At 36.5% G+C, this 23,862-nt stretch overlaps 2 protein-coding genes and 1 pseudogene across 3 annotated transcripts in view; 2 read left to right on the top strand and 1 right to left on the bottom strand.

The window, feature by feature from the left end:
- The window catches only part of LOC127636895 (serine protease FAM111A-like), a 4,164-nt gene extending 300 nt beyond the window's left edge, over positions 1-3,864 (top strand). Inside the window, exons 2-5 of the mRNA XM_052117689.1 lie at positions 432-498; positions 1,525-2,079; positions 2,127-2,573; positions 2,649-3,864. Coding sequence (XP_051973649.1) covers positions 432-498; positions 1,525-2,079; positions 2,127-2,573; positions 2,649-3,404 — 1,825 coding nt within the window. The 3' untranslated portion in view covers positions 3,405-3,864. The remainder of the gene's footprint in view (positions 1-431; positions 499-1,524; positions 2,080-2,126; positions 2,574-2,648) is intronic.
- LOC127643315 (serine protease FAM111A-like) overlaps positions 1-10,274 on the top strand; it is a 20,814-nt pseudogene extending 10,540 nt beyond the window's left edge.
- Positions 1-23,862, bottom strand: part of LOC127643313 (excitatory amino acid transporter 1-like) — a 131,996-nt gene that overhangs the window by 89,499 nt on the left and 18,635 nt on the right. Inside the window, exons 18-36 of one of the 2 annotated variants that reach the window (XM_052125998.1) lie at positions 23,303-23,448; positions 21,930-22,060; positions 20,670-20,797; positions 20,367-20,505; positions 19,898-20,035; positions 19,651-19,808; positions 18,563-18,649; positions 18,308-18,428; positions 17,896-18,016; positions 17,693-17,818; positions 15,700-15,838; positions 15,102-15,331; positions 14,284-14,390; positions 13,766-13,948; positions 13,459-13,551; positions 12,554-12,724; positions 11,702-11,890; positions 11,493-11,615; positions 10,895-11,024 (exon numbers count right to left, since the gene is read on the bottom strand). In XM_052125998.1, coding sequence (XP_051981958.1) covers positions 10,980-11,024; positions 11,493-11,615; positions 11,702-11,890; positions 12,554-12,724; positions 13,459-13,551; positions 13,766-13,948; positions 14,284-14,390; positions 15,102-15,331; positions 15,700-15,838; positions 17,693-17,818; positions 17,896-18,016; positions 18,308-18,428; positions 18,563-18,649; positions 19,651-19,808; positions 19,898-20,035; positions 20,367-20,505; positions 20,670-20,797; positions 21,930-22,060; positions 23,303-23,448 — 2,575 coding nt within the window. In that variant the 3' untranslated portion in view covers positions 10,895-10,979. Of the gene's footprint in view, positions 1-10,894; positions 11,025-11,492; positions 11,616-11,701; positions 11,891-12,553; positions 12,725-13,458; positions 13,552-13,765; positions 13,949-14,283; positions 14,391-15,101; positions 15,332-15,699; positions 15,839-17,692; positions 17,819-17,895; positions 18,017-18,307; positions 18,429-18,562; positions 18,650-19,650; positions 19,809-19,897; positions 20,036-20,366; positions 20,506-20,669; positions 20,798-21,929; positions 22,061-23,302; positions 23,449-23,862 lie in introns of those variants that run through there. The other variant, XM_052126001.1, reaches the window with a different exon arrangement.

Consider the following 23,862-nt stretch of genomic DNA (forward strand, 5'->3'; position numbering starts at 1 on the left):
TCCGGAAATTACGGGTAATTCACTTTCATTGTAAGTGCCTCACTGTAACCCAGATTTGATTTTTTTTTTTTTTTTAAAGAAAAAGAGGTATGAGTCGAAATACATTTTTGTGGTAATCAGTATTACAGTACAAATGCTGTCGATTGAGCTTGACTTGTATTGAACCCAGAACTTTCCATTAATATTAAAGAAACTATTCGTGAAAATATTTTACATTATATAAAAATATCAAATTGGCCCTGCGTTCATACCTGCCACTTTATATATGCAGGTCTTCATTGAGAGATTCTCTATAATATAATTTAGGCTAGTAACCTTTTGATTTCCATTACTGGGTGTGGACTGAATGAGAGCAGGTGGGAAAAGTGTAATTAAGTTGACTTTTTCTGACCTTTGGCCCTATAACAAAGAAGTGCTCTATCTATCTATAGGATGGATCATTCATCTCAAAAGAAGGAAGAGGAAGGGTCATCAACAAGTCATCATGCTGTTCAGCAGGTTTGTTTCCCATGCATCCTCTCCAGGGTTGGGCGTAACGGAATACATGTAACGGGATTATGTATTTAAAATACAAAATATAAGTAATAGTATTCCACTACAGTTACAATTTGGTATTTAGAATAGTTACATTTAAAAAGTATTTGATTACTGAAGAGATTACTTTGCATTGTCATTCGTTTCATTTAATATTTAGTCCTTCAGATGGAAAACATTTATACATATAAATGATGTGATCCAAAGTGCATTTGAACAGCGGTGAAACACTTTCTTATGATGTGTTACATTCATACGAGCAGACAGAGAAGTACGTTTGGAGCAGAAGAAATCGAAATAATCCTTGTGTAAATTGTCAGATTTACGCTAAGCTAAAATGCTATTTCTAACCATTTTACATGCACATGTTACCAGACACAATCATATTTATTTATCAAGAAAATTCACGTTGGATCATAAATTCTTTTTTTCTAGTAAGATCTTTGATATTAGGGCAAAAATCATATTCTTGATGATAATTTTTGTAAAAAATTTTACTACTGTAAAAATATCTAAAAATACTTAAAACAAGATCAATTAGATTGATCTCGTTTTAGAAACAACACTGCATAAGATATTTAAGTTTTTCAGAGAATGTATTTTTAACATGTGTATTTTTTAGTTTTTATAGTCAAAACAAGTGAAAAAATCTACCAGTGCTGAAGAAGTAATCCAAAGTATTTAGATTACATTACTGACCTTGAGTAATCTAACAGAATACATTACAAATAACATTTTACAGCATGTATTCTGTAATCTGTAGTGGAATACATTTAAAAAGTAATCCTCCGAACCCTGGTTATCTCCCACTTAATTCATCATTACTGAATTAAAACAATTTAGCAAACGTGTGTATGGAACTACCTACATTTAACCAAAATAAAGTTTCTTGTCTACTATAAAAACTGCTAGCTTTGCAGGTAGCTCTTTTCCAATGTTGATAATAATAAATGTGTTTGTTTATACATGATTATTTTTCTGAATTAACAGAGCCCAGAAAGGGAAAGACACACTTTCACGTTCAAGTACAAGGACAAGTCGTACATTGTGGCATGTGACAAATCCCAGACTGTGATTGATGCTCTCAATGATAATGGTAGCTTTAAGAAAATTAACAACAACAACATGCAGACAGAAATAATTATAAAAAGATCTGAAGGGAAATTCCATGGAGCTGCTGTGAACACTGATTTCCCCTGCTGTCTTATTGAAAGAGATGAAGTCTTAAATATACAATTCATCACAAGAGAAAAAAATGCTTCTATAGAACAAAAATCAACTGAGAAGACTTCACTTCAACAATCAACTGAGAAGACTTCACTTCAACATCAAAAATTAGTTGTCCTCTACATCAGAACAAAAGGAGAGGGCAAAATGAAAATCATAATAAAGAGCACAACACTGAGGACAGTTGACTATGTTTGTGTGTATGCATTTGTAGGAGAGACATTGGAAAGTGCACTTTGGCGTGATGGGCGATTTGTGGATGAAATATTTGTCAGAGGCTCTGAGCTCATAGAGTATGATGATAAAAAGAAAGATACATAATTTCCTTGGTTGTAGATTCTGCTTGGAATGAAAAACGTTTCCAGGTGAAGGTTAATAGTGTTGGTAAAAAGCAGCAACCTGGCAAAAAGCATTTAAGTAGTGCAAAGAAGGAAAGTATTGAAGCTCCAGCTGGTGCTCTGGCAGTTGAACCCAATGTCCATCAAAGTCAATATCCCGTCAACACTGAACAAAAGGAGACTCAAAAGGCAAAGATGATAAAATCAACAAATCAGAGTGGGGCTCAAGTTACTGGGGATTTAGAGAACACTGAGTACAAAATTCTGTGTAAAGATATATTGGAGAAGCTAAAAGACCCCGAGGTTAGAAAGTTGTACCAAAAAGAATTTGATAAAGGCTTTAAGAGTTTCACTGAGGTGACGAAAGTGAAGCAGCTCATGATCCTGTCTGATTCTGTATGTCTGATTGGAGTTGAGCCGAGTAAAGATGAGCAGATTGCTGGTGAGCAGATTGCTGGTGAGCAGATTGCTGAAGTTGAGCTCAGGCCTAGGAACTGGCTTCTTACTCTTTGACAAATTTATCCTCACTAATGCACATGTTGTTATGAGCTTCGTTTGTCCCCATCAGAGCATCAACACACATTTAGTCTGTTAAGGCCCATAAAGGTAGCATTTAATTATGAATATTCAAAATCACAGGCAATAGTACTGCGATGCAAAAACGACCTTGCTGCTTACCGTTATGAGAAAGACAAACATATTGATTACGCTCTTCTTGAATTGGATATTGATGAATCTATTTCTGTTAACTGTTCTCAATTGCTCAGAAATTACAAACATGCCCCTCCTAATGCACCTCCTAATAGTGGTGGGATTTACATTGTGGGACATCCAGATTGTGGGGTTAAAAAAATGGACCCCTGCTTCATCATTGAGATTGAGAATCGATTACAGGCTATAAATAATCACATATCTCAGAATAGGTTATATCCATATGTGTCATTGCAATGTTGGCCTTATCTTAAAGAAAACGACATTACCTATGACACTTGTTTCTTTCATGGATCTTCTGGCTCCCCAGTTTTTGATGAATACTGCTATCTGATTGGTATGCACACTGGTGGATTTGATTACAAAGAAGGTGATATAACCAGAAGTGTTATAGAATTTGCCTATTCCATGCAGTCCATCCTAGAAAGTCTCAAAAATGAGGTCAAGACAAAGAGACCTGACATCTTAAACTTACTTTCTGAATTTGAATTTATGAAAGAACTCCCTGAGGAAACTGAGGGTGCACGTGGAGCAAACATGCCCATGGAGGAACAATTCCAGAATCAAGAAGATGTGAAAATGGAAATAGATTAAAAGGACATTGGGGTTCGGAGTCGTGTTTAAAGCAACCCACACATTTATCTTTTTCTTGTGTATTAATAATAATGATGATCCTAGTCTTTGAAGAAGTTTTTATTTTAATTTTTTTTAAACGGCAAATAATTTTCAGTCCAAAACCTTTTTAATGCTCTGCTTATAGTAAAAGATGCACATCTTAACAACAATATTTACCTTTTTTGTCATAAATCAGATCACAATTATTTCTGCTTTACAGTTGAGTTTTGACAAATGATTAATACAGTTGAAATGTATGTTTTATCACATATTACATTAATGTATACCATATATAAAATTGTTGGTGATGGTGTTACAGTAGGTCTAGTGCTCAAGATGTTTCAAAGCTTTTGGAATCTCCTTCAGTTTTCTAAGTCTGAAGAATTTTGTGGATGTCCTGCAAATAAAATAATGTTTGTCAGACTGTAAAACTATGTTGTTGCAGATTAATTATTTGTGAATTGTAAAAAACAAACAAAAATACTTTGTATTTTACATGCTACATTAAAGATGTTAAGGATGATGTTTTTTCTTTAATGCAAGCAGAATTGTGGTGATTGAAATGTTGCATGTTTAGGTGATCCCATCACTTTAATGGTGTGTGTGTGTGTGTGTGTGTGTGTGATCTTACATATTTATATTTTTTCGCACTTAAAGCAATTGTGTTGCTTTAAAAAACATTAATTTAACTGCTGGGGTAGTATGGATGACATTTATGTGGTCTGTCTGTGATTGTTGGAGCTTCAAAAGAGAAATCTCCATTCACTTGCATTTTAAGGACCTTCTGAGCAAAGATATTTGTTCTATTTTTCTTCAAATGTGTTCTGGTGAAGGTAAAAAAAAACACACACACACCTGGGATATCATGAGGGTGAGTAAATAATGAGATCATTTTTTCATTTTTGTGTGAACTATCCCTTTAAAAGTTGTCACAGCCATTGTTCATCATCATGAGCTTTGCCAAGGGTGTGAGCTAATAAGAACAGTTCCTGAAGTTAAGAAAACAAGAAAGACCTGTTTTTAGGCATTCTCTTGCATCATCAGATTTTCGTTTCACCTGGACAAGCCAAGGTAACATTTTCTTGCAACATGTTATTTACAACAATACCTTGGAATGTCTGGACCACATCAAGTCAAGTTTCGTGTCCTCTATTTTTAAAATGTCGGAATGCTAGTAATTTCAGTAATGTTGTGTAAATATAGAGGCAGAAATTTAGCAATTATTGTGACATTAAGTTCATCTGTGTTCATCAACACCACATTTAGATGGTTTTCTGTCAACATAATCTCAGTTACTTTCGATTCCTCTTACTGGGTGTGGTAGTTGTGAAAGTAACAGAAGTCCAGACTCATTTAAAGAGATATGTTACATTTAAATGTACTCATTTAGCAGATGCTTTTATCCAAAGCAGCTTACAAATGAGGAGAACAATGGCATCATAAGGAAAATTCCTCTGAGAAGTTTCAAAAATTCCTCTGAGAAGTTCACATAGTAAGGAAGTCGAGAGACAGAAGAGTGGAAACATTTTTAAGGGTACACTCAAGTGCTCAAAAAAGGGCCGTGTCTTTAGGTGTTTTTTGAAAGAGGCTAGAGAAACAGCTGCTGGTCGTTCCACCAGGGCACATAGACCCGAAGCAGGGCTGGACTGGTAATCTGGCATACCGGGCATTTTCCCAGTGGGCCGATGCACTTTTGGGCCGATCAGTGGCCATTCAAAACAAGAGGGCTCAGCACCTTGTAGAGGTAATGAGAAAATCAGAGAAACAGCTTCTGGTGTGTAGTCTAGGGCATATATATACGTCGTATGCCCTCCTATCAGTTTTAGGATTTTGCGTATCCCCACATGAATTAAATGATGATACGTGTGGCCGCTAGAACAACAAGCATTTGATTAAATGTTTTCTTTAATCACGCTCGGAGATGCACTGGGGAGCACTGGTAAGACAGACAGTCGGATTAAACTGATCCACCAATCAGAAGGTTCATTTCAGACACGATTGGATAATTGCCAACCAATCATATTTTCTGTTTCAGTAAGGGGCGGGACATTTCCAGCGTCTGACGCACAAGCGTCCCTGGAGAAACTATCATTTGCACTGCATATTTATTTCCCGGCTAAACGTAAATATATGTATATACATTTATATGTAACTTATGCAATTAAACTTTGTGAAAATGCTGCATGATATTGCACCCCCTCTTTTTTTCACCCTTTTCTCGTGATATCAAATAATTTATATTTCTAAGTAGGAAAACAATTTCACTCTACACCGAAAAGTACATACTATTACACAAATAAATGTAAAAAACATAAATTTTTATGTAGGCTATATATGGGAATACAAGTTATCGTGAACATTACTACACTCATATTAATGCTTAACAGTTTATTGCGTATTATGAATTAGTTTATTAGTTAGAATAATAATCAAGTATTAACAGTTTTCATAGTAGCATAGTAAAAGGAACAATAATGACACCTATTAATTGAAATACATATTTAATATGAAGTTACTATACCATTGAACCCATTGATTTACTACAGTAATATTGTAGTAGTAATCATGTTTTTTTTTTTTTATCGACGATATTGGACTTGAAAATATTGTATCGGATCGATAAGAAATTAAGTGGTATCGCCCATCCCTACCATGCAGATTGGACCACCAAACAGCACCACGATATGCAGAAAAGGACAGTGAACACCCCCCAAACATTTGGCTCACCCCCTTTTCACTCATTTTCCGCTTTGCCGTCACTCACGCAACACATCCTGTCCAACTTTCTGAGCTTACAGACACGGCGTAAACATGCAAGGCGTAGTGAATCAGGGACATATTTATGAACTTAATATTTTTATGTAAACACTCATGACTCGTGATTCACATTCTTCCTGCATATTACAACCTATTGGGCAGGGAGGATAATTTATAGTAAAAAAGGACAAAAATATTGATCTGTTTCTCACCCACACTTATCATATCACTTCTGAAGACATGGATTAAAGGAGTCTTGTGGAGTACTTTCATGCTGACTTTCAGAATTTTTGGTACTCATTCAATTGCATTATATAGACCTACAGATCAAAGCACAGCCTGTATTGTTTTTCATACTTCTGAGCTTAATCATCCTTTGTCCTACTCACAGACACACTGAATGAAAAAACATGTCTCAAGCAACACCCACCAAGGAAATGAAGCAGACAGACATCATGTGGGTGATAAAATTGTAATTCAAATTCGCTCTGTTCAGCCATTGTATTGGATTTAGGCTAGTGGTAATATTTGTGGCACTTCTATTTTTAGGAAAAGCAGATTCCCAGCAACAGTGTACCTGGGGAGGTGTCACAAGCTTATGGCATTGTTCAAGTAAGGTTATGATAATTGTTGTTTTATTATGTTTTAGGCTGAAACCGTGAGGTTTATTTACTGTAACTTGTCATGGCCTGAACAGTGTACTAGAGTGCCTGATTGCACAATAGACTTTATTTACAGCACCATATTCAATTTTTAACAGCTCTGTGGCATCCATTCAAATGATCACACTGTAGCTCTGTTACTGTGTTCACAGGATATTTTGAAGGGTTCTGCAATTAATTTGTCTTAACAGAGTGACAAAATCTGACCAATCAAATGTATAATTTTCACAGCTTCGATGAGAAGGGTTTACACATTGTATGTAAATCAGGAAAGTTTTCATTCCTGCAGCCATGTTTGCATCTCTACCTGAATAATGTGAATAATGGGACATGTCTCAGTTATAGACAGAGCAGGAGTCTTAGAATATGTGGAAGATTTTACAAAAAATAAGAATTTACAGAAAAATTCAAATCACATTATATTTCACTTTGAGTGTTGTATCAGAAAAGTGCTATCAGGGCTGGACTTGTAATCTGGCATACCGGGCATTTTCCCGGGGGGCCGATCAGGGGCGGACTGGCCATCGGGAGAACCGGGACAAAGCGTTATGCAAATAGGGGCAGCGATATGCCCCCCCCCCACACACACACACACATACACACACACACACAACAACAACAACATTTGGGCCAGTTTCTATGTCAAATCCCGGGCCGATTTCTCTTCCCAATCCACCCTGAGTGCTATATACTGTAAATGTATCACTCATTCATCATTCAAAGAGACTTTGTTCTCACAATCACAGTCAACAGCCTCTGTTGAGTGCAGCTTCCAAATAAAAAGTTTTGCAAGAAACACAATAAAATAATAATTAATTTATACATGATTTTGTAGTCTGATAGTGTGATCCAGATTACATATAATCCGTTTCTACCGAACACTTTTTGTGAATGAATTTTGGGATCAAAGCTTTAGCCGGGGACGCGTGCTCTTCATTTGACACATCCAGTGATCAGTTGTGTAGTGTGGGCACCAACATGACAGAAAACTAGCGACTTTTAATCTTTTGTGTGACATTGGTAACAAATGATTTTTTTGACTGTAACATACTAAAGAATTTACATTTTTCCAAATATTTTCTTACATTTCTGCTGGTATACCAGGAAAGGAAGGATAGTCCTTGTATAGACAACCCTAAACAAGATGGACCCTCAACAAGCCAGCAAGTAAGTCACATAGGCATAATAATTATTATTTTTAATTGAATAAAAATAGTTTAAACATTCTTTTATCTTTGGGTCATTTTGACTCGGTTGTGGTAAAGAATACATTATAAACACCACATAGTTTTTGGTGACCAATCTAAGCAAACGCAATAAAAGTACATTTATTTTTAGTTTTACATTCTTTAAATTAAAAGATTTGAAAAGGCGTTTTCAATGTGGTCTTTTACTTTTATTTGAACACAAATCGTGCTACTACATCCATTACATTTTTTCAAATTCTAACACACTTTGGGACAATAGAAAAAAAGATTCCTTAATGGGGGTCTGAAGACTTTTTAATGGTTTTCGATGCGGTCACATTTGACTTTATGACAACGGGACAGTTTAAAGTGTTCTCTTAAATGTACCGTTTATGTACCGATTTATTGTTTTTGTCTTAATTTAACAGGAAGTAAAAGGGAAAAGGCATAGTTTCAAGTTTGAATACAAAAGAATAAAATATGGAGTGACATGTGATACATCACAGACTGTGATCGCTGCTCTTAATGAAAACAAGAGTTTCACGGCTTTAAAACAGAAGAACCAACTGAAAGAAACACTGATTCACAGGCAAAAACAACCTCATGAAGTCAAAGGAGCTGCTGTAAAGACAGATTTCCCCTGCTGTCTTATTCCAAAGAATGAGCTCTTAAATATAGATTTCATCATAAATGATACAGCTACAGAATCTACAGAGACAAAAGCAAATGTTTCTCTCTCCAGTAAACCGGAAGACTTTGTGACCTTTTACATCAAAACCAAAGGAGGGATGAAACTGAGATACTTAATGAAAAGCAATGCACTGAGGAGTAGTGTTGATGATGTCTGTGTATATGCATCAAAAGAACAGAGTTTGAGAACTGCTCTTGATGGAGGATGGACGATTTATTGATGATATATATGATGATATGATGCACTGTGTACTAGAACACTTGGACTCTGACACAAGGTATGAAATGTCAAGTTCTGTAGAGGATCTTGATCAACAGCATTTTCAGATCATTCTTATCAGTGACAAACGTCCAGATAGCCAAAAGAAACAAACACCTGTCAAGACTGAAGATGAAGCAGCATCAGCTTGTGCCATTGCAGATGATAAAGAACAGCAACCCATCAACAATGAACCGATGAGTGAAAGCAAACAAACAAAAAGAGTGAAAAAACAAAAGAGAAACACAATAAACCACAAAAGTCCCCTAAATGAATGGAAACCCATCACAGACTCAAAAGAGATTTTGGATATTCTGCGTGATCAGTATACAGGTTTACTGGAGAAGCTGAAAGAGCGAATGAAATTTAAGGACGAGTCTCAGGTCCGAAAGTTCTTCAGAGCTGAATATAATAAAAGCTGTCAGAGTTTCTCTGAGGTCAAGAAAGTGAGAGAGATTGTAGAGCTGTCCAAATCTGTGTGTCAGATTCGATTGGGTGGATCTGCCATTGGAACTGGTTTCTTATTTTTTGGACACCTTATTCTCACTAACGCACATGTTATTAGGGATTATCTCGACACTTCAGGCGAGATTTTATCCACATGTGACATAAAAGCTGCATTTGATTATGAATGTTTGGAATCAGTGGTGAAGTTGGTACAAGTAAAAAAAAGCTTGCTGCTAAGTGTTACCTAAAGGATAACATGAAAAGATGTATTGACTTTGCTCTTCTGGAAGTGAACGATGATCAAATTGCTGAAATAACTGACTATCCTCGATTGCTTAGTCGCTGCAGCCCTGGCCCTACTCCTGACAAAGGTGGGATCTGCATTGTGGGACATCCACATGCGAGGTGAAGAAAATGGACCCCTGCTTCATCGTCGAAAGAGAAAATATAGATGAAGCCAGTGACAAACACATAAAGGAGAACCCCGATTTTATTCATGTCATTACACAGAAGTCTATTGAAGATAAATGGGACATTTATGAAAACCAGATCACTTATAACACTTGTTTCTTTCATGGATCTTCTGGCTCTCCAGTTTTTAATGAGCAATGCAGTCTGATTGGTCTGCACACCGGTGGCTATGTCTACCACGGAGTGAATGAGGAAACCAAGAGTGTTATGGAATTCTGCTATTCCATCCAGCCCATTCTAGACCACATCAAAGCACAGGCTAGGATAATAGATAGAGTTGACATTCTAAAGATCATTGAAGGCAATGTGCCAACAACTGCACAGCAACAGAATGAGGCAGACTATGAGATGGAAAATGTTGAAAAGATTTGAGTTGCTACTGAAGCATCCCACACATCTCTGAGCAGAAAATACTGCAAAAAGGTTTCTGGATGTTGTGAGGTCGATCAATCCCCTTATGGAGTTTTCTTATATTTTGATGTATTATCCAAGCAGACATGCTTAAAATTAATAACATTGTAATCATATCATATGAATACTGCAGATTACATTTATTGACAAGATAAAAATGTCACTTTGTTTAAAAGTCTTGCACAGACATGTTACTGTAAATAATCTATATTACTGAAGAATACAGCAACATATTCTCACGCTGTACATCCCATTGTGTCCTTGAGTAAGGCACTTAACTCCAGGTTGCTCCGGGGGGATTGTCCCTGTAATAAGTGCACTGTAAGTCGCTTTGGATAAAAGCGTCTGCCAAATGCATAAATGTAAATACTCAAATTTGTCTAAACAATAAATATGACTGAACAATAAAACCTTTGTAATAAGAGACCACAATGCATTATCAGGCTCTACCTATAAAAAAATAAGTATATCTCAATATAATAGGTATATTTGTCAAAGTAGATGCCAGATCACGGTTCTTTATGCTTTAATATATAGCAATGACAAAATGACAGTTGCAATTTATGAATTTAATAAGAATTTAATGCTTTATTACATATTACATTAGTGTGTACCACATGTAATTAATATGTTGATTATAGTGTGGGTTGTCTCTAGTGTTTACAAAGTTTCAAAGCTCTTCAGTTTTGTGGGTCTGCAGAATTTTGTGAATGTCCTGCAAAGGAGAAATTTCATCTTTTTAATTATTTAACCTTGTGGACTTCCTGTAATTTAATCAATGGCAAATTGTAAAGAAATACGCTTGAATTGTATTTTACATATATTAAATTAAAGACACCGATTTAATTCAAATGGATGTCGGTTTTTTAATGCAAGCAGAACTGTGGTGTCTGGAATGTGAAGAATTTCACATAATTTATATAAGTATAAGTGATAAATACACAACAAAACTCAACAATGGCAAATCTACCGTATTTGATGCTATTATAACCTAGCTAAATTAAAACCAGAAAACTTATGATTTATTGAGAGAAAACAAGTTTCATTGCAAGAAGAATATGAAATATTGTTGATAGCAAACTGTACAACTGTAGTAGAAGAATTGCACAAACTAGTTCATTAATTAATTAGAAAGAAAGAGAGATCACACATTTGTGTCAGTACAAGGAAAAGGAACACTTACAGTAAGCAGGTACTGTGAGGAACCTTCCATTATGTCCTGCAGAAAAGGATGCTGGGATAAGATGGAGAAAGGAATCTTCTCCTCTGCCTTAAAGCCCAACTCTTTACACACCTTTACCAGCTCCTGAACACACAACATCACATTACAGTCCCATCCAGACCCTATACTGTAGATCATCAGTTCTCCAGATTGACAGAAGTGAGTTCTACCTCTCTGCTTTCATCTGTGCTGCTGCAGTTCAGATGGAAGCGGTTTGGAAATGTAGACATAGGATTATTTCCATGACTCAAAACTCTGAGAACATCATCAACTGACACGCCCTCTTCCTCTGACTCCGCCCCTCTCTCTTCCTCATCATCAACCTCCTCGATCTCTGTACCCTCCATATACGGCATAGACTACAGCAATAATACAGCCGTTTAAACCGAATACAAGAGTGAATCTCACAAAAACACATCAGATTGACATCTCACTCTCAAAGAAAATGAAGCTTATTTTTAGGACCATTGAGATTATTTTGCATTGTAACATTATTAAACATATTTCTGCCCAAATTTCATTACAGTAATTGACATTTTAGGGGGCGCATTTTACATTGGATTTTTTTAAATAATTTCCATTTGTCTTACCAGTTTCACTTAATATTCAGAGTTTCAATTATTAAATATTATATGAAACATTTATTAGGGGCTAAATTGTTTGGTGTGGTGAAAATGACACCACTATTGTGGGACAGCCGTGATTTTTGAAAAATGCATAAACAATCAATATATATATTTTTTCACTATTTAGATTATTGTCATTAAATTGCCTTAATTGTCATTGAAACAATGTCACAATGCAAACAAATCTTAATTTTCCTAAAATAGCTTCATATTCTGCAATCAAAATGATTTATTTTTTCTTTTGATTTTGGGATGAACTATGACCTATATATGTTTTCACCTGTCAACAACATTACCCACAAATTAACCACAAATGCACCCACAAAAGCTCCACATTTACGTGTTTATGTGTGTGTGTGTGTGTGTGTGTGTGTGTGCGTGCGTGTGCGCGTGTACCTGTATGAGGGGGCTGGTGTGTTTATAGTGTAGTGTGTGTCCGCTCATGAGGCCGAGTGCTCTGGTGAAGCCCTGAGCCGGTTCAGGATGACAGCAGAAATACAGCAGCATGTTCAGGTAATCCAGCGTCACTGGAGATGAGGTTGTGCTCGCAAACAGAGTGAAGAAAAACTACACGCACAGACCAGGAAAAAAAACACACATAGTCATACAGTTCATTGCCGGTTGAGAAGGACTTTTGGGAAATAACTTCATAGTTGCAATTAAAGTCATCATATCTATTCAGACTGAGATTGAAAGTAAAACATCCCAGCCAAAAAAACATTAAAGAGCAAACTAATCTCAAACATAACTCGTTATGAACTTCCCCAATGTCACAGATGAAGGCATCAACACATGTCCACATTTACAAGTCAGTGATGCCTATTTTGTGATCAGACACTTTGATTGCAATTAAGGATCAAGCCTTATTTCTGACAGTGTGTAGCACCTACTACTCTGCATCTCCTTCTGAAGGGTCCCAACATTAGAAATGAAGTTTTTTTCAACAAGATCCCTGATCATTTCAGTCTGATATAACAGTTTGAGTGGAACATTTCAGCACTGATTGTTTTATGAATCTGTCACAATATGATTCAGCCTTGCAACATGCAAAGGGGATGTTTCTTATTGGCATATGAGGAAATAAAGGGGTTGTTTCATTTTAATAGTGGGTGGAATGTGGAACATGGTGATGAAAAACAAAAAAATTATTATACATATAAAACATAAAAACATAGACATATAATAATTAAAATATATAATAATTAATTTGACTAAGTAGACCTCAGGGGAAGATATTAAACAATGCAAAAAAATGTACGACCACTTTAAAGTCAAAAACAGCTTATAACACACTACATTACCTGCTTCAGATTGGCTAGTCGGTCAAAAGGCAAAGGTTCAGTTGGGTCATCAGGCACAGGAAGATCTCTTTCACTAGGAAACCACAATTCAACCTGATCAACAATAAAACAGAATAAAATTAATTCCAATTGTACTGAAATGAAAAAGGTGTTTGAATGTAACAAGATGATCTGGTTGAAGTTTGCGTACATTCATTTTAATGATAAAAATGATCTGCATAAAATAACAGTAATTGTATTATTTTACAGATCTGTGTGTAGTTAATAGACTATTGCTGTAATATTCTGTAAGTGTAATTGTGTAGACCTGTGTGTATTGTTCACGAGTGATGAATCCAGTTCCTGCAGTGTCGATGGCTTTGTACCGCTGGAGGGTCTTTATCAGCTGATTCTGAGAGGGAAACGGCCACGGCAGAGCGGCACTGAGCAAGAACTGATGCCAGTTCAACATCTCAGAGTCAGGAGCGAATACACACACCAGCTCAACAACCTACACACACATAATGACAAAGTTAATACCTCAATAACTCCATTGTCATAGAGAGACGATTAATATTTTGAATGTCATATTATATTCTAAGTAGTAATATTGGCATGTAGTAAATGAGCTCGCACATGTTGAGCAATAGCGCCAAGTACGGGCTAAAAAAGTTTTAATCTGGCTTGGGTTGTTTCACCATTTCTAGTCACCTTGTCAATGCTGCGTCAATAAAAATGTGAGGCGTGTGAGAAATATTCACTGACAGTACATTTTCTCATTTAGTCTATCATTGGTAGCTGTGGGAAAAAGTTTAGTTTTAGACACTGGTTAAAGTCCAGGTGTACCTGTGAGGTAGTAAGATTCATCCAAGGTTCAGGCAGAGCACCATTCCCCATGTGAGAAGACATTAAATCCTGCAGAACCTCACTCAACTCATTAGTGGACAACAGACCTACACATAAATGCACACATTAACAAAACCACACAAATATGGACAAAAAGCAAAATGGACAAATATTTATATATATATATATATATATACATGTAAAATTGTTCTAACTTACCCTCACGTTGTTCCAAACCTGTTTGACGTTCCGTAGAACACAATGGGAGATGATTTTTAAGGTTCATGCTGCTCTTTCCATACTGCTGAAGCACCAAAAAAGCACTAAAAAGCATCATAAAACATGTCTTACAAGACTTTTGAAGCCACATGATAGATTTGTGTGAGGAAAAGTCAATGTAAAAAAAACATTTAGCTAAAAATATCCGCTGTAATTCTCAAAATGTACAACATTTGTAAATATAAATTGACGCATTGCGTTTGTTTAACATTTGGCATCACTGACGTCAAACCTGGTGCAAAACATCCTGACGTGCATAGTTTATGCAAAAGATATTTTTAGAGAAAGACGACACAAACCAATCGCATGGCTTCAGAACACTTGGTATATAGTTAAAAAAATCATACAGACTACTTTAATAGCTCATTTTTCTCCTTTTTGGTGATTAGTAGCCCCTGGTAACTGTATGCTTTTACTGTACGGAAAAGAGCATGGTGAACATTCTTCAATATTACTCCTTTTGTGTTCTTTGGAAGAAAAAAATTCACAGATTTGAAACAACAAGAGAGTATTTCCAATTTGCAGTTGCTGATTCTGACCAGTAGGGGCAGCCTTGTGCAGCTGAGTGCAGAGGATGTTCAGTTGTTGGACAGTGAGAGTGCTGTCATTGGGCTGCTCCAGCATCAGTGGGCGTGGAGGGGGTGGGGGACTTGCCACAACATGTGTGTCTCCATCAACACAGAAATCAGTGCACTGAAGCACAAGCTCATGACGAATCTGAACAGAATTCTCAATGTGTTGCCGCACCAACTCCGTCAACTGGTCGATACTGGAAATCATACAGGATCATATTATGCACAATACATGTCACACTGCAGGACATGTAAACTTCCCAAAAGTGTTTCATGTCAATGACACTTATGCTGATTTTGTTTAAAAAAAAAAAAACTGTACAGACAGAACAATTTTCAATAATGTATTACTGTACTGTATTAATGAGAATGCAATTTTATGTATTACAGTAATGAGAATTTGTGCAGTATCTTAAGTGTGCTTAATTTTCATGGAAGTAAGGTTACTGCAATTAGACCTTAAATTAAACCTAACCTCTCTGCAGTTAATGGAATGAAAATAAAACTGCAAAGAACCCATAGTGAAAGTGTTTTCCTTCCTCCATCCACCCTTCATTGTTATCACCTGTTCATCTCAGACAGGAAGCGTGCTCCCAGCCAGTCGTCCATGTTCCCGTAAGTTTGCTCTGCTCTCTGCTGCAGACTGCTCATTGTTCTCAGTGCATGAGCCTTCACCAGCTCTAAACGCAAATTCACTGCATGTTCTGCACACAAACATATTCTTACTTCCTACACTGCTTTATTCCATGCAGTGTTGGAAATAATGCATGTAACAAAATATAATATATATATATATATATATATATATATATATATATATATATATTTATACCACGGGCTGTTTATATACTCGATTCTGATTGGCTGGAAGGTGCGCAGTAAAACCGTTTAATGCACAGGTAGTACCAGTCAGTTTGATTACAGTTCGAAATTAATCCGCTACTATAATCATTGGTAACCATAGTAACACAGTTACACTTGCAAACAGAGTGAGAGAAACATATGAAAACGTTTATTTAGGTAGGCTAAATGGATGATTTTTGCATATCGTTTAATTTGTATGGTGAATATGGCAATTTTGAGAAATGGGCCCAGGCACAAGACGAAATAGAAGACTTGGAGAAGACGTTGAATGACAAAAAGCGGCACAAAGAATTAACACCGACAGAGCTAGATAAGATCGAAGACGACAAAGATGAGGTCAATACGAAAAAGACAACTAAATGGGACAAACAAAAAGACAACTCTCTCTTTTAATAATGAATTTAAATAAATGTGATAATTCATTTAAATAAAAGCAATCCGATGGCTCTACTTTATTTAAAGTGGACGGAGTGCTAGAACTAACGAGCCGTAACTTAAGAAAATAACCGTCATTTTTACACGTCTGTTAAAAAATTACATTATTTTTACAAAATTAACATCAGTTACAGCTTTAACTTATTTTTAACTTGGCAAATAACCCTGGTATAAGGGTTATTTCCGCTTCGCGTCGGGTGGTTCTTCGCCTCTACGTCGTGCATTTAAATCCTTTAATGCATGGCTAGCCGTGGATTATCCCTTACATATATATGTAACGGTGTTCAAATGACTGTTAAATTCATGCTAAGATTGGGACATCTCGCCATTGGCTGTTGCAGCAGCATATTTGCATGTATTTGCATAAGTTACATAGTGGGGTGGCGCTACATGATCCACAGCAGAGCCTCATATCTCTCGCTGTTGGTAAGTTGCTCTGATGATTGCTCTGTTATTAAAATGAATTATGTTCATCTGCAGACACAAGTTCGACGTTTAAGTCACACAAGAGTGTATCTGATTAATCTGTGATCATTCTGATCCTGTCAGTCGAGTCAAATATGTAATATTTGCAGAGATAAATCCAAGATGTGTGTAATTAACTTATTTGTGAACTGAAAGTGTGTTTATTTCATTTTAAAGATGACTGAGCAACATTGAACCACTGTATTTACCAGCCTTTGGTTGTTTGTCCCAGGTCCAATAAAAGAGGAAGCCTTGAGTGACCATCCACCTGCTCTCATAGTGAATTCTTACACACAGACCCAGTCACATATATATATAATTTTGTAATTCTTTCAAACTTGCTACTGACTTCAAATTGCAGTACAATTACATTACCTGGGTTACACATTTGGGGTTTGTGCAAATCCCAACCCTTAAAGCAAAAGATCACCCAAAAATGAAAATTCTCTCATCATTTACCATCCCAGATGTGTGACTTTCTTTTTTCTGCTGAACATATTTTTTATTTGTATTTTTTAAATTTTTAGAAGAATATTTCAGCTCTGTAGGTCCATACAATGCAAGTAAAAACGTTAAACCTTCAAAAAGCACATAAAGGCAGCATGAAAGTAATCTGGTTTAGTACTGGTTTAATTTATGTCTTCAGAAGAGATATAATCAGTTTTGGGACAAAGTTTTGGTCAACATTAACTTGCATTGTATGGACCTATAGAGCTGAGATATTCTTCTAAAAATCTTAATTTGTGTTCAGCAGAAGAAAAAAGTCATACACATCTGGGATGGCCTGAGTGTACCTTCATGTTCCAGAGCGGCTGTGAACTCCTGTTTGATTCTTTTCCTCACTGCCCTCGTCTTGACCTGGTCAGGGTTCACCTCCACTGCAGGCTGAGGACTGGTCTCCTGAGAGGGCGAGGCAGCACCTAAAACAACACAAACACTTGAGTTAATACCTCACAGAACTGTAACTCAAATTGATGATAGATTAGAGTGTCTTCACCTTTCTTTTTCCCAGATTTCTTTTTGTCTGTAGCAGAGTTAGAAGCCTGAGATGGTCTGGGAACAATCTGCTGCTCTTCCTCACCCTTCTCTTCCTCTTGCTGCTGGGTTTCTGCACACACCTTGCAAACAGATTTGTACAAACACACACATGTACACACACACAATTACTATTTTTTTTGCATAAGAAATCACCCACTGATTTATTAAAAAAATAAAATTAAGGATCAAATTTTTGATTCTTTTATTTATTCATACAGGTTTAGACATTTCATATTTCCTTTTAAATTGATTTATTAATTTCTCACATGATGTTTTTAGTGGTGTGAATTGACTACCATAATTTTCAGCTTCACAGCTAAAACTTTTTATACATCCATTATAATCAACACAACAACACATCTAAAACACACCATGTTCATGATGGCATCAAGTGCTGTCTGGTAGAACTCCAGCAGTAGTTTCTCATCAGGGTAGAACAGAACCTGTTTGGAGATTTCATTGGAGGGAGCGGTGCAGGAAACCAACGGAAACCTGACAGAACAGACAAATCCATTTATTCAACATTTATCAACATGCTAAACATTTTTATACACACCCAAACGCATCACAACAATTAAAAACACACACAGAAACAGCAGGGTACACAGATGCACCCGCACACGCACATTTTAGATTTTTTCTTGTCCTCAATCTCTGTGTCTTTTCTCCCAGCACTCTTTGAGCGTTTCTCTGATGGTGCCGTAACAGAAGAGCTGAAATAGAAAATAACAGAAAAGCTCAATGGATCTGGTTATTTGACATTTTTACACATCAGACATGAGTATCTCTACTATACAGTAGTGTATTTATTTTTCTAAAACAGTAAGCGTTATGCAACTATTTCAAACGGAGCTATATTGTTGTCACATGACCTTATCATGAGCATGTTTAGTTCTAAAAGTGCTGGTCAGTTATCATTTTGGAAATACAAATGGTTTTGCATCTATAATAAAATTTTGTGTAATAAATGTCTTGAAACCTTTTCAGTCTAGGCAAGTCGTGAGTTGAAGAAAAAACTGTTTAGAATAACTCATAATTTATTTTGTAATGCTCAAAATGGAGTGTTGAAAGTCAAGCACATTTAATTGTGGGATTCAATGGTGTATGTACATTTGGTAATGCAGAAGGTCATCATAGCATACATACAGAAAAACTGCATACTGCCCATACTGCAAAAATTAGCTAAAAAAAAATGTATGCTATTTCGAACCAGTGTTATAATAGTTTTGGATTTTTAATTAAGCTTTTATTTTTTATTTTAAGTTAAATTTTTCTTTCCATTTTTCACACTTTGTCTGTGTCTAAAATTAAAGTTTCAGTTCAGTTTTCATTTCCTAAGTATTTTCTACTTTCAGTTTAGTTTTTAGTATTTTATGGCTGCTTTATGTAGAAATATTTAAACATGTTTAACGTCATTCAATTTCTCAGTGCAGTCCTGTGTAACCTCTATCTAGTGTCTTGTGTATAAAAACACTAAAAACTAAATTAATTTCAGGTAATTTATGATGTGTTTTAGTTTGTTTTACAGTTAACAAAACTTATTTTAGTTTTGATAACACAGTTCTGAACATAGCCAAAGTAATATATCATGGCTTTATTATATTACAGACAGACAGACATAGAAACAGGGCCCAACTACAGTAGTTTGAATATGTATAATTATGTGATATGAGTGACATGATGATAAATTGTGATATGTATGGCTTCTTTTTACATTTTGGGTGCCTCTGGCTCGATGTTCTCATCCCTGGTGATGTCAAGCAATGGGACGCGAGCGAAGTCAGGTCTGGATTCAGGTAAAGCAGATATATACATCGCCGAATAATAATCTTTCAATAAACAAACAGAGTCTTGAAACCTGCTCACTTCTATCTGCACACAAAAACATAAACAGATCATAAACATTAGAATTTAAACTCATCCCAGAAGGCTATATTGTGTCCTACGTTGGTGTGTATTACCTGCATTAATGCAGAATAATGATTGATTAATACAGCGGTATGATCATCTAACCAGTCATCCTCAATGACACCTGCTCTCTCCTGCATGGACTCCTCTTTGCGTTTATCACAGATGTCCCACAGACGCTCTCGCAGGTCCTACACACACGCACAAACGCACGCACACAGAGAGAGAGAAACACAAACACACACTGATAAGACCACAAAAATAAGCATCCAAGAATGAACACACATTCCATTGCAACTGTTAATATGGTAAAATGATGGTAAATATGTGATACAAATACTGTTTGTTGAAATGTATCACTTCTATATTTGTTGAAGCTAATAAATAGTTTGAAAATGTCACACTAAATGTTTTAAAGGACTTGGCACTGTATTAGAGTGTTTAGCAATTTGCAGTAATGTTCTCCAGAAGTTTGTGAAACACTTTTTTTAATAAGGGTTGAGAGTTTTAAATGTGTCTCACATCCAGCCTTTGATGGAGCTCTCCTTTGGTCTCCTCATCATCTCTGACGTTGTCAGGAACGTTGTTATAATCACGCTGCCACGCACTGACAAACTCCTGCTTCAGATCAGGCTTCTGCAAGTGATGCCTGAAGTCCTCCCTGAAATATAAAAACCAGCCTGATCTCATGAACATTTCGTAAACATTGCAACATTATTGCTCATTTTCTATGAGACTAGGTAGCTACAAACACAAACACACATTAGACACTCATTCGCATACACACTGATTTTTATGTCACAAACTAAAGCACCGTTCTCTCACCGGATGTTGTAAAGGTGGTGAATGATAAGCTCGCGTTCACCGCGGAGGTTCTGCATCACTGTTTTGACATTAGTCACATATGTATTACAGGTGGTCTCCCAGTATGGCAAAAGATACTGTGGGATCTCCTACGAAGAGGTGACAAACATAACAGCAAACAGCATAAACAGAAAGGGGTGACATCATTTTTTTAATACTGATACCCCCTAAAGGCCCAATTATGTTAGTAAAGTTTCTTTAGTTTTTCCAAAAACATTTCCATCTTTCTTGTTGACACCACCCCTGTGTTAGATGCCATTACTGCACCATTATAACTGGAAAAAGTGTCTATATTCATTGACGGCCATTCACAAGTAGCTGTGTATTCTGATGAAATAAAAAGCAAGCACAATGCAAAGAAATATTGTTTCTTATTCAGTATTTCTGTTTTGCTTTCCAGTAAATTTATCTATATATATATAAAAGTATGGTTATGCTTAAAACAACAAACAAAACTATATTTTAAGCACAAACCACAATACATATTGTTATATTTCTCTGAAAACAAGACTTAATACCTTGTAATTTTGCTTTCAAGTAATTTTTCTTTTTTTAAAGAACGTTTAAGAAAAAAAAGAAAATTATTGAGATCATCATTTTTGCGGAAACAATTTACAATTTGTTAGCAATTAGCATTAGCAAATGCAGTAGGTCTCATGAACTAACAAATAACATTTAGATTAGATTCATCTTTGCTAATGTAGCAGCAGATGTTTGCCAGTAATAATATTTTTTGGATAGCTCTTGAAAATGTGAAATTAACCTTTATTTGATCTAATAAGCTGATCTAATAACCCCATGATCTATCCTGCCCTTTCCCCATTACCTCACTGTGACTGGTTGGGCCAAGTGAACGGCTAAGAAAAAAATCCCTTTATGATATGTGCCTTTCCAGGGACTTTGATGGAAGGGTCAAAGACATACTAAGTCTGATCTCGTCTGACCTCGTTAGATACGCTTGGTAAGAACTTCAATGGGAGACCGCCTTGGAATATCAGGCTCAATAAGCGTGCTTACATCCATACCACCCTGAAAAAATCTAAAACTGATTGCAAGTCCTAAATGAACAATATGCTCAAAAGCTACAGCAACAGCCCAACAAATATAATGGCTGTAAATTTGATATTTCCAAACAAACAAACTCTTTGAAAGTTATTTTGTTTAATGTTTAATGTTTCTGCCAGTCTTCAGAGAGAAGAAGCGATAGAAGTGTGTCAGTGCCTTGGAAAATGGTTCATCCACGAAGGTCCTAGCAGCAGATCTTGGGGTGGTTTGTGGAGCAGAACAGGCAGTTCCTGGACCGGTTTGATCAGATAAGGAGGACGTTTTCCTGGAGTGACCCAGAGCTGCTACTGTGGGGCAGAGGAGAAAGCACATTTCACAATACAATGAAATTTGCATTTCCTGAAATAAGTACCAACGCTTGCAAGGCAGCACAAGATAGATGGTGTTAAAGTTGTAGGTAAGTTTAGGTTTCATTATTTGGTTCTGTGTTAATGATATGCAGCATAAGAGGTGCTGTAGGAGCCATTTACATGTTTTGCAAACAGTTTTGAGCAACTGTGTTTTACTTCTGTCTTTCTTGGCATGTGTGCACCCCCTACAGGACAGAGGTATGGCATCCATTGTATAACATCCTCATAACTCAGCATCAGTTCCGAAACAAATGGTTTTAAGTCTCAGGAGAAATACTGTCATGTCTAAGGTCTCATACAGAAGAAAAACAGCCTCAGACCCAAGGAATCAGACTAATGTCAAAAATGTATAGTCATCATATCTACTACTATTATTTGGGGGTTTTACCCCCTTTTTGGAGCTTGACAGTGCTTGAGAGTCACTATTTACTTTCAATTTATATGACACAATGCAGAAAAGAAAATCTTCAAATTGTCAAGACTTTTTTTAAATGATTCCTTATGTGTTCCATGGAAGAAAGAATGTTAGATGGGTCACACGTGGTAGCAGCTGCCACCCTAAAAATGAGCTTTGCCACCCCAACTCTGACCCGCGTGTTCTTGAGACGGTGCACAATGGCTTATCCGTCCGTGTCGCATGGTCCATAACGACATTCTGCCCATGTCTGGCAGGACACAGCATTTTGCCTCAGTAGATAAACCCCCACCCCACCCCTTACTCCACTCTTACCAGTGCATTGCCACCACTGGCAAAAAATCAAGGGGCAGCTGTGGTTCAGGTCGGGTTGGCTGTTCAATTCTGGCCCACATGACTCCAAATGCCGAAGTGTCCTTGGGCAAGACACTGAACCCCAAGTTGCTCCCAATGGCAGGCTTAGCGCTTGGCAGCTCTGCCTTCATTGGTGTGTGAATGGGTGAATGAGTCACAGTATAAAGCGATTTGAATACCGCCAAGTTTAAAAAAGTGCTATATAAGTGCAAACCATTTACATGCCCCTGCATAAGGGTATGTACATAATGACAGAATTTAAATTTTTGTGTGATCTGTTTCTTTCTTTAAGCAGTTCAAGCTGAATTTACAGACATAAATTCAGAAATTGTGAAGAACAATAGAACTTGAAATGTACCGCTTGCATATAAGAGAACACTTTGAAGCAATCCAGAAACCAAGATATTTACCTTTTTCCACAGTGTCCTTTACGATCATCTCCACATTACTGTAGACAATGTCCACATCTTCTTCTGCCGTGATTTTTACTAGAATATTCTGCTGGTCACCAAACCATTTCTCCAGTTTTGGCCACGTATCATGGAAACCACTAATTCTTTTGAAGAAAACACAACATATAATATGCAAAAATCTCGGATTGATTTTGTCCATCAGGATTTCATTGGCTCTTGAATTAATGAGTTAATAAATGTTCCGGTATGTGACGTCAGACAAAAAGGAAAGTCTTTTCAGATGTGTAAAATGCTACACGTGTGTGTGTGTGTGTGTGTGTGTGTGTGTGAGCGTGTATTTATCACTTTGTGGGGACCAAATGTCCCATAAGGATAGTAAAACCTGACATTTTTGACCTTGTGGGGACATTTTGTCGGTCCCCATGAGGAAAACAGCTTATAAATCATACTAAATTATGTTTTTTGAAAATGTAAAAATGCAGAATGTTTTCTGTGAGGGTTAGGTTTAGGGGTAGGGGTAGGGTTAGGTTTAGGGGATAGAATATAAAGTTTGTACA

The sequence above is a fragment of the Xyrauchen texanus genome, chromosome 4 (genome assembly GCF_025860055.1).
Source record: "Xyrauchen texanus isolate HMW12.3.18 chromosome 4, RBS_HiC_50CHRs, whole genome shotgun sequence".
Lineage (NCBI taxonomy): Eukaryota > Metazoa > Chordata > Actinopteri > Cypriniformes > Catostomidae > Xyrauchen > Xyrauchen texanus.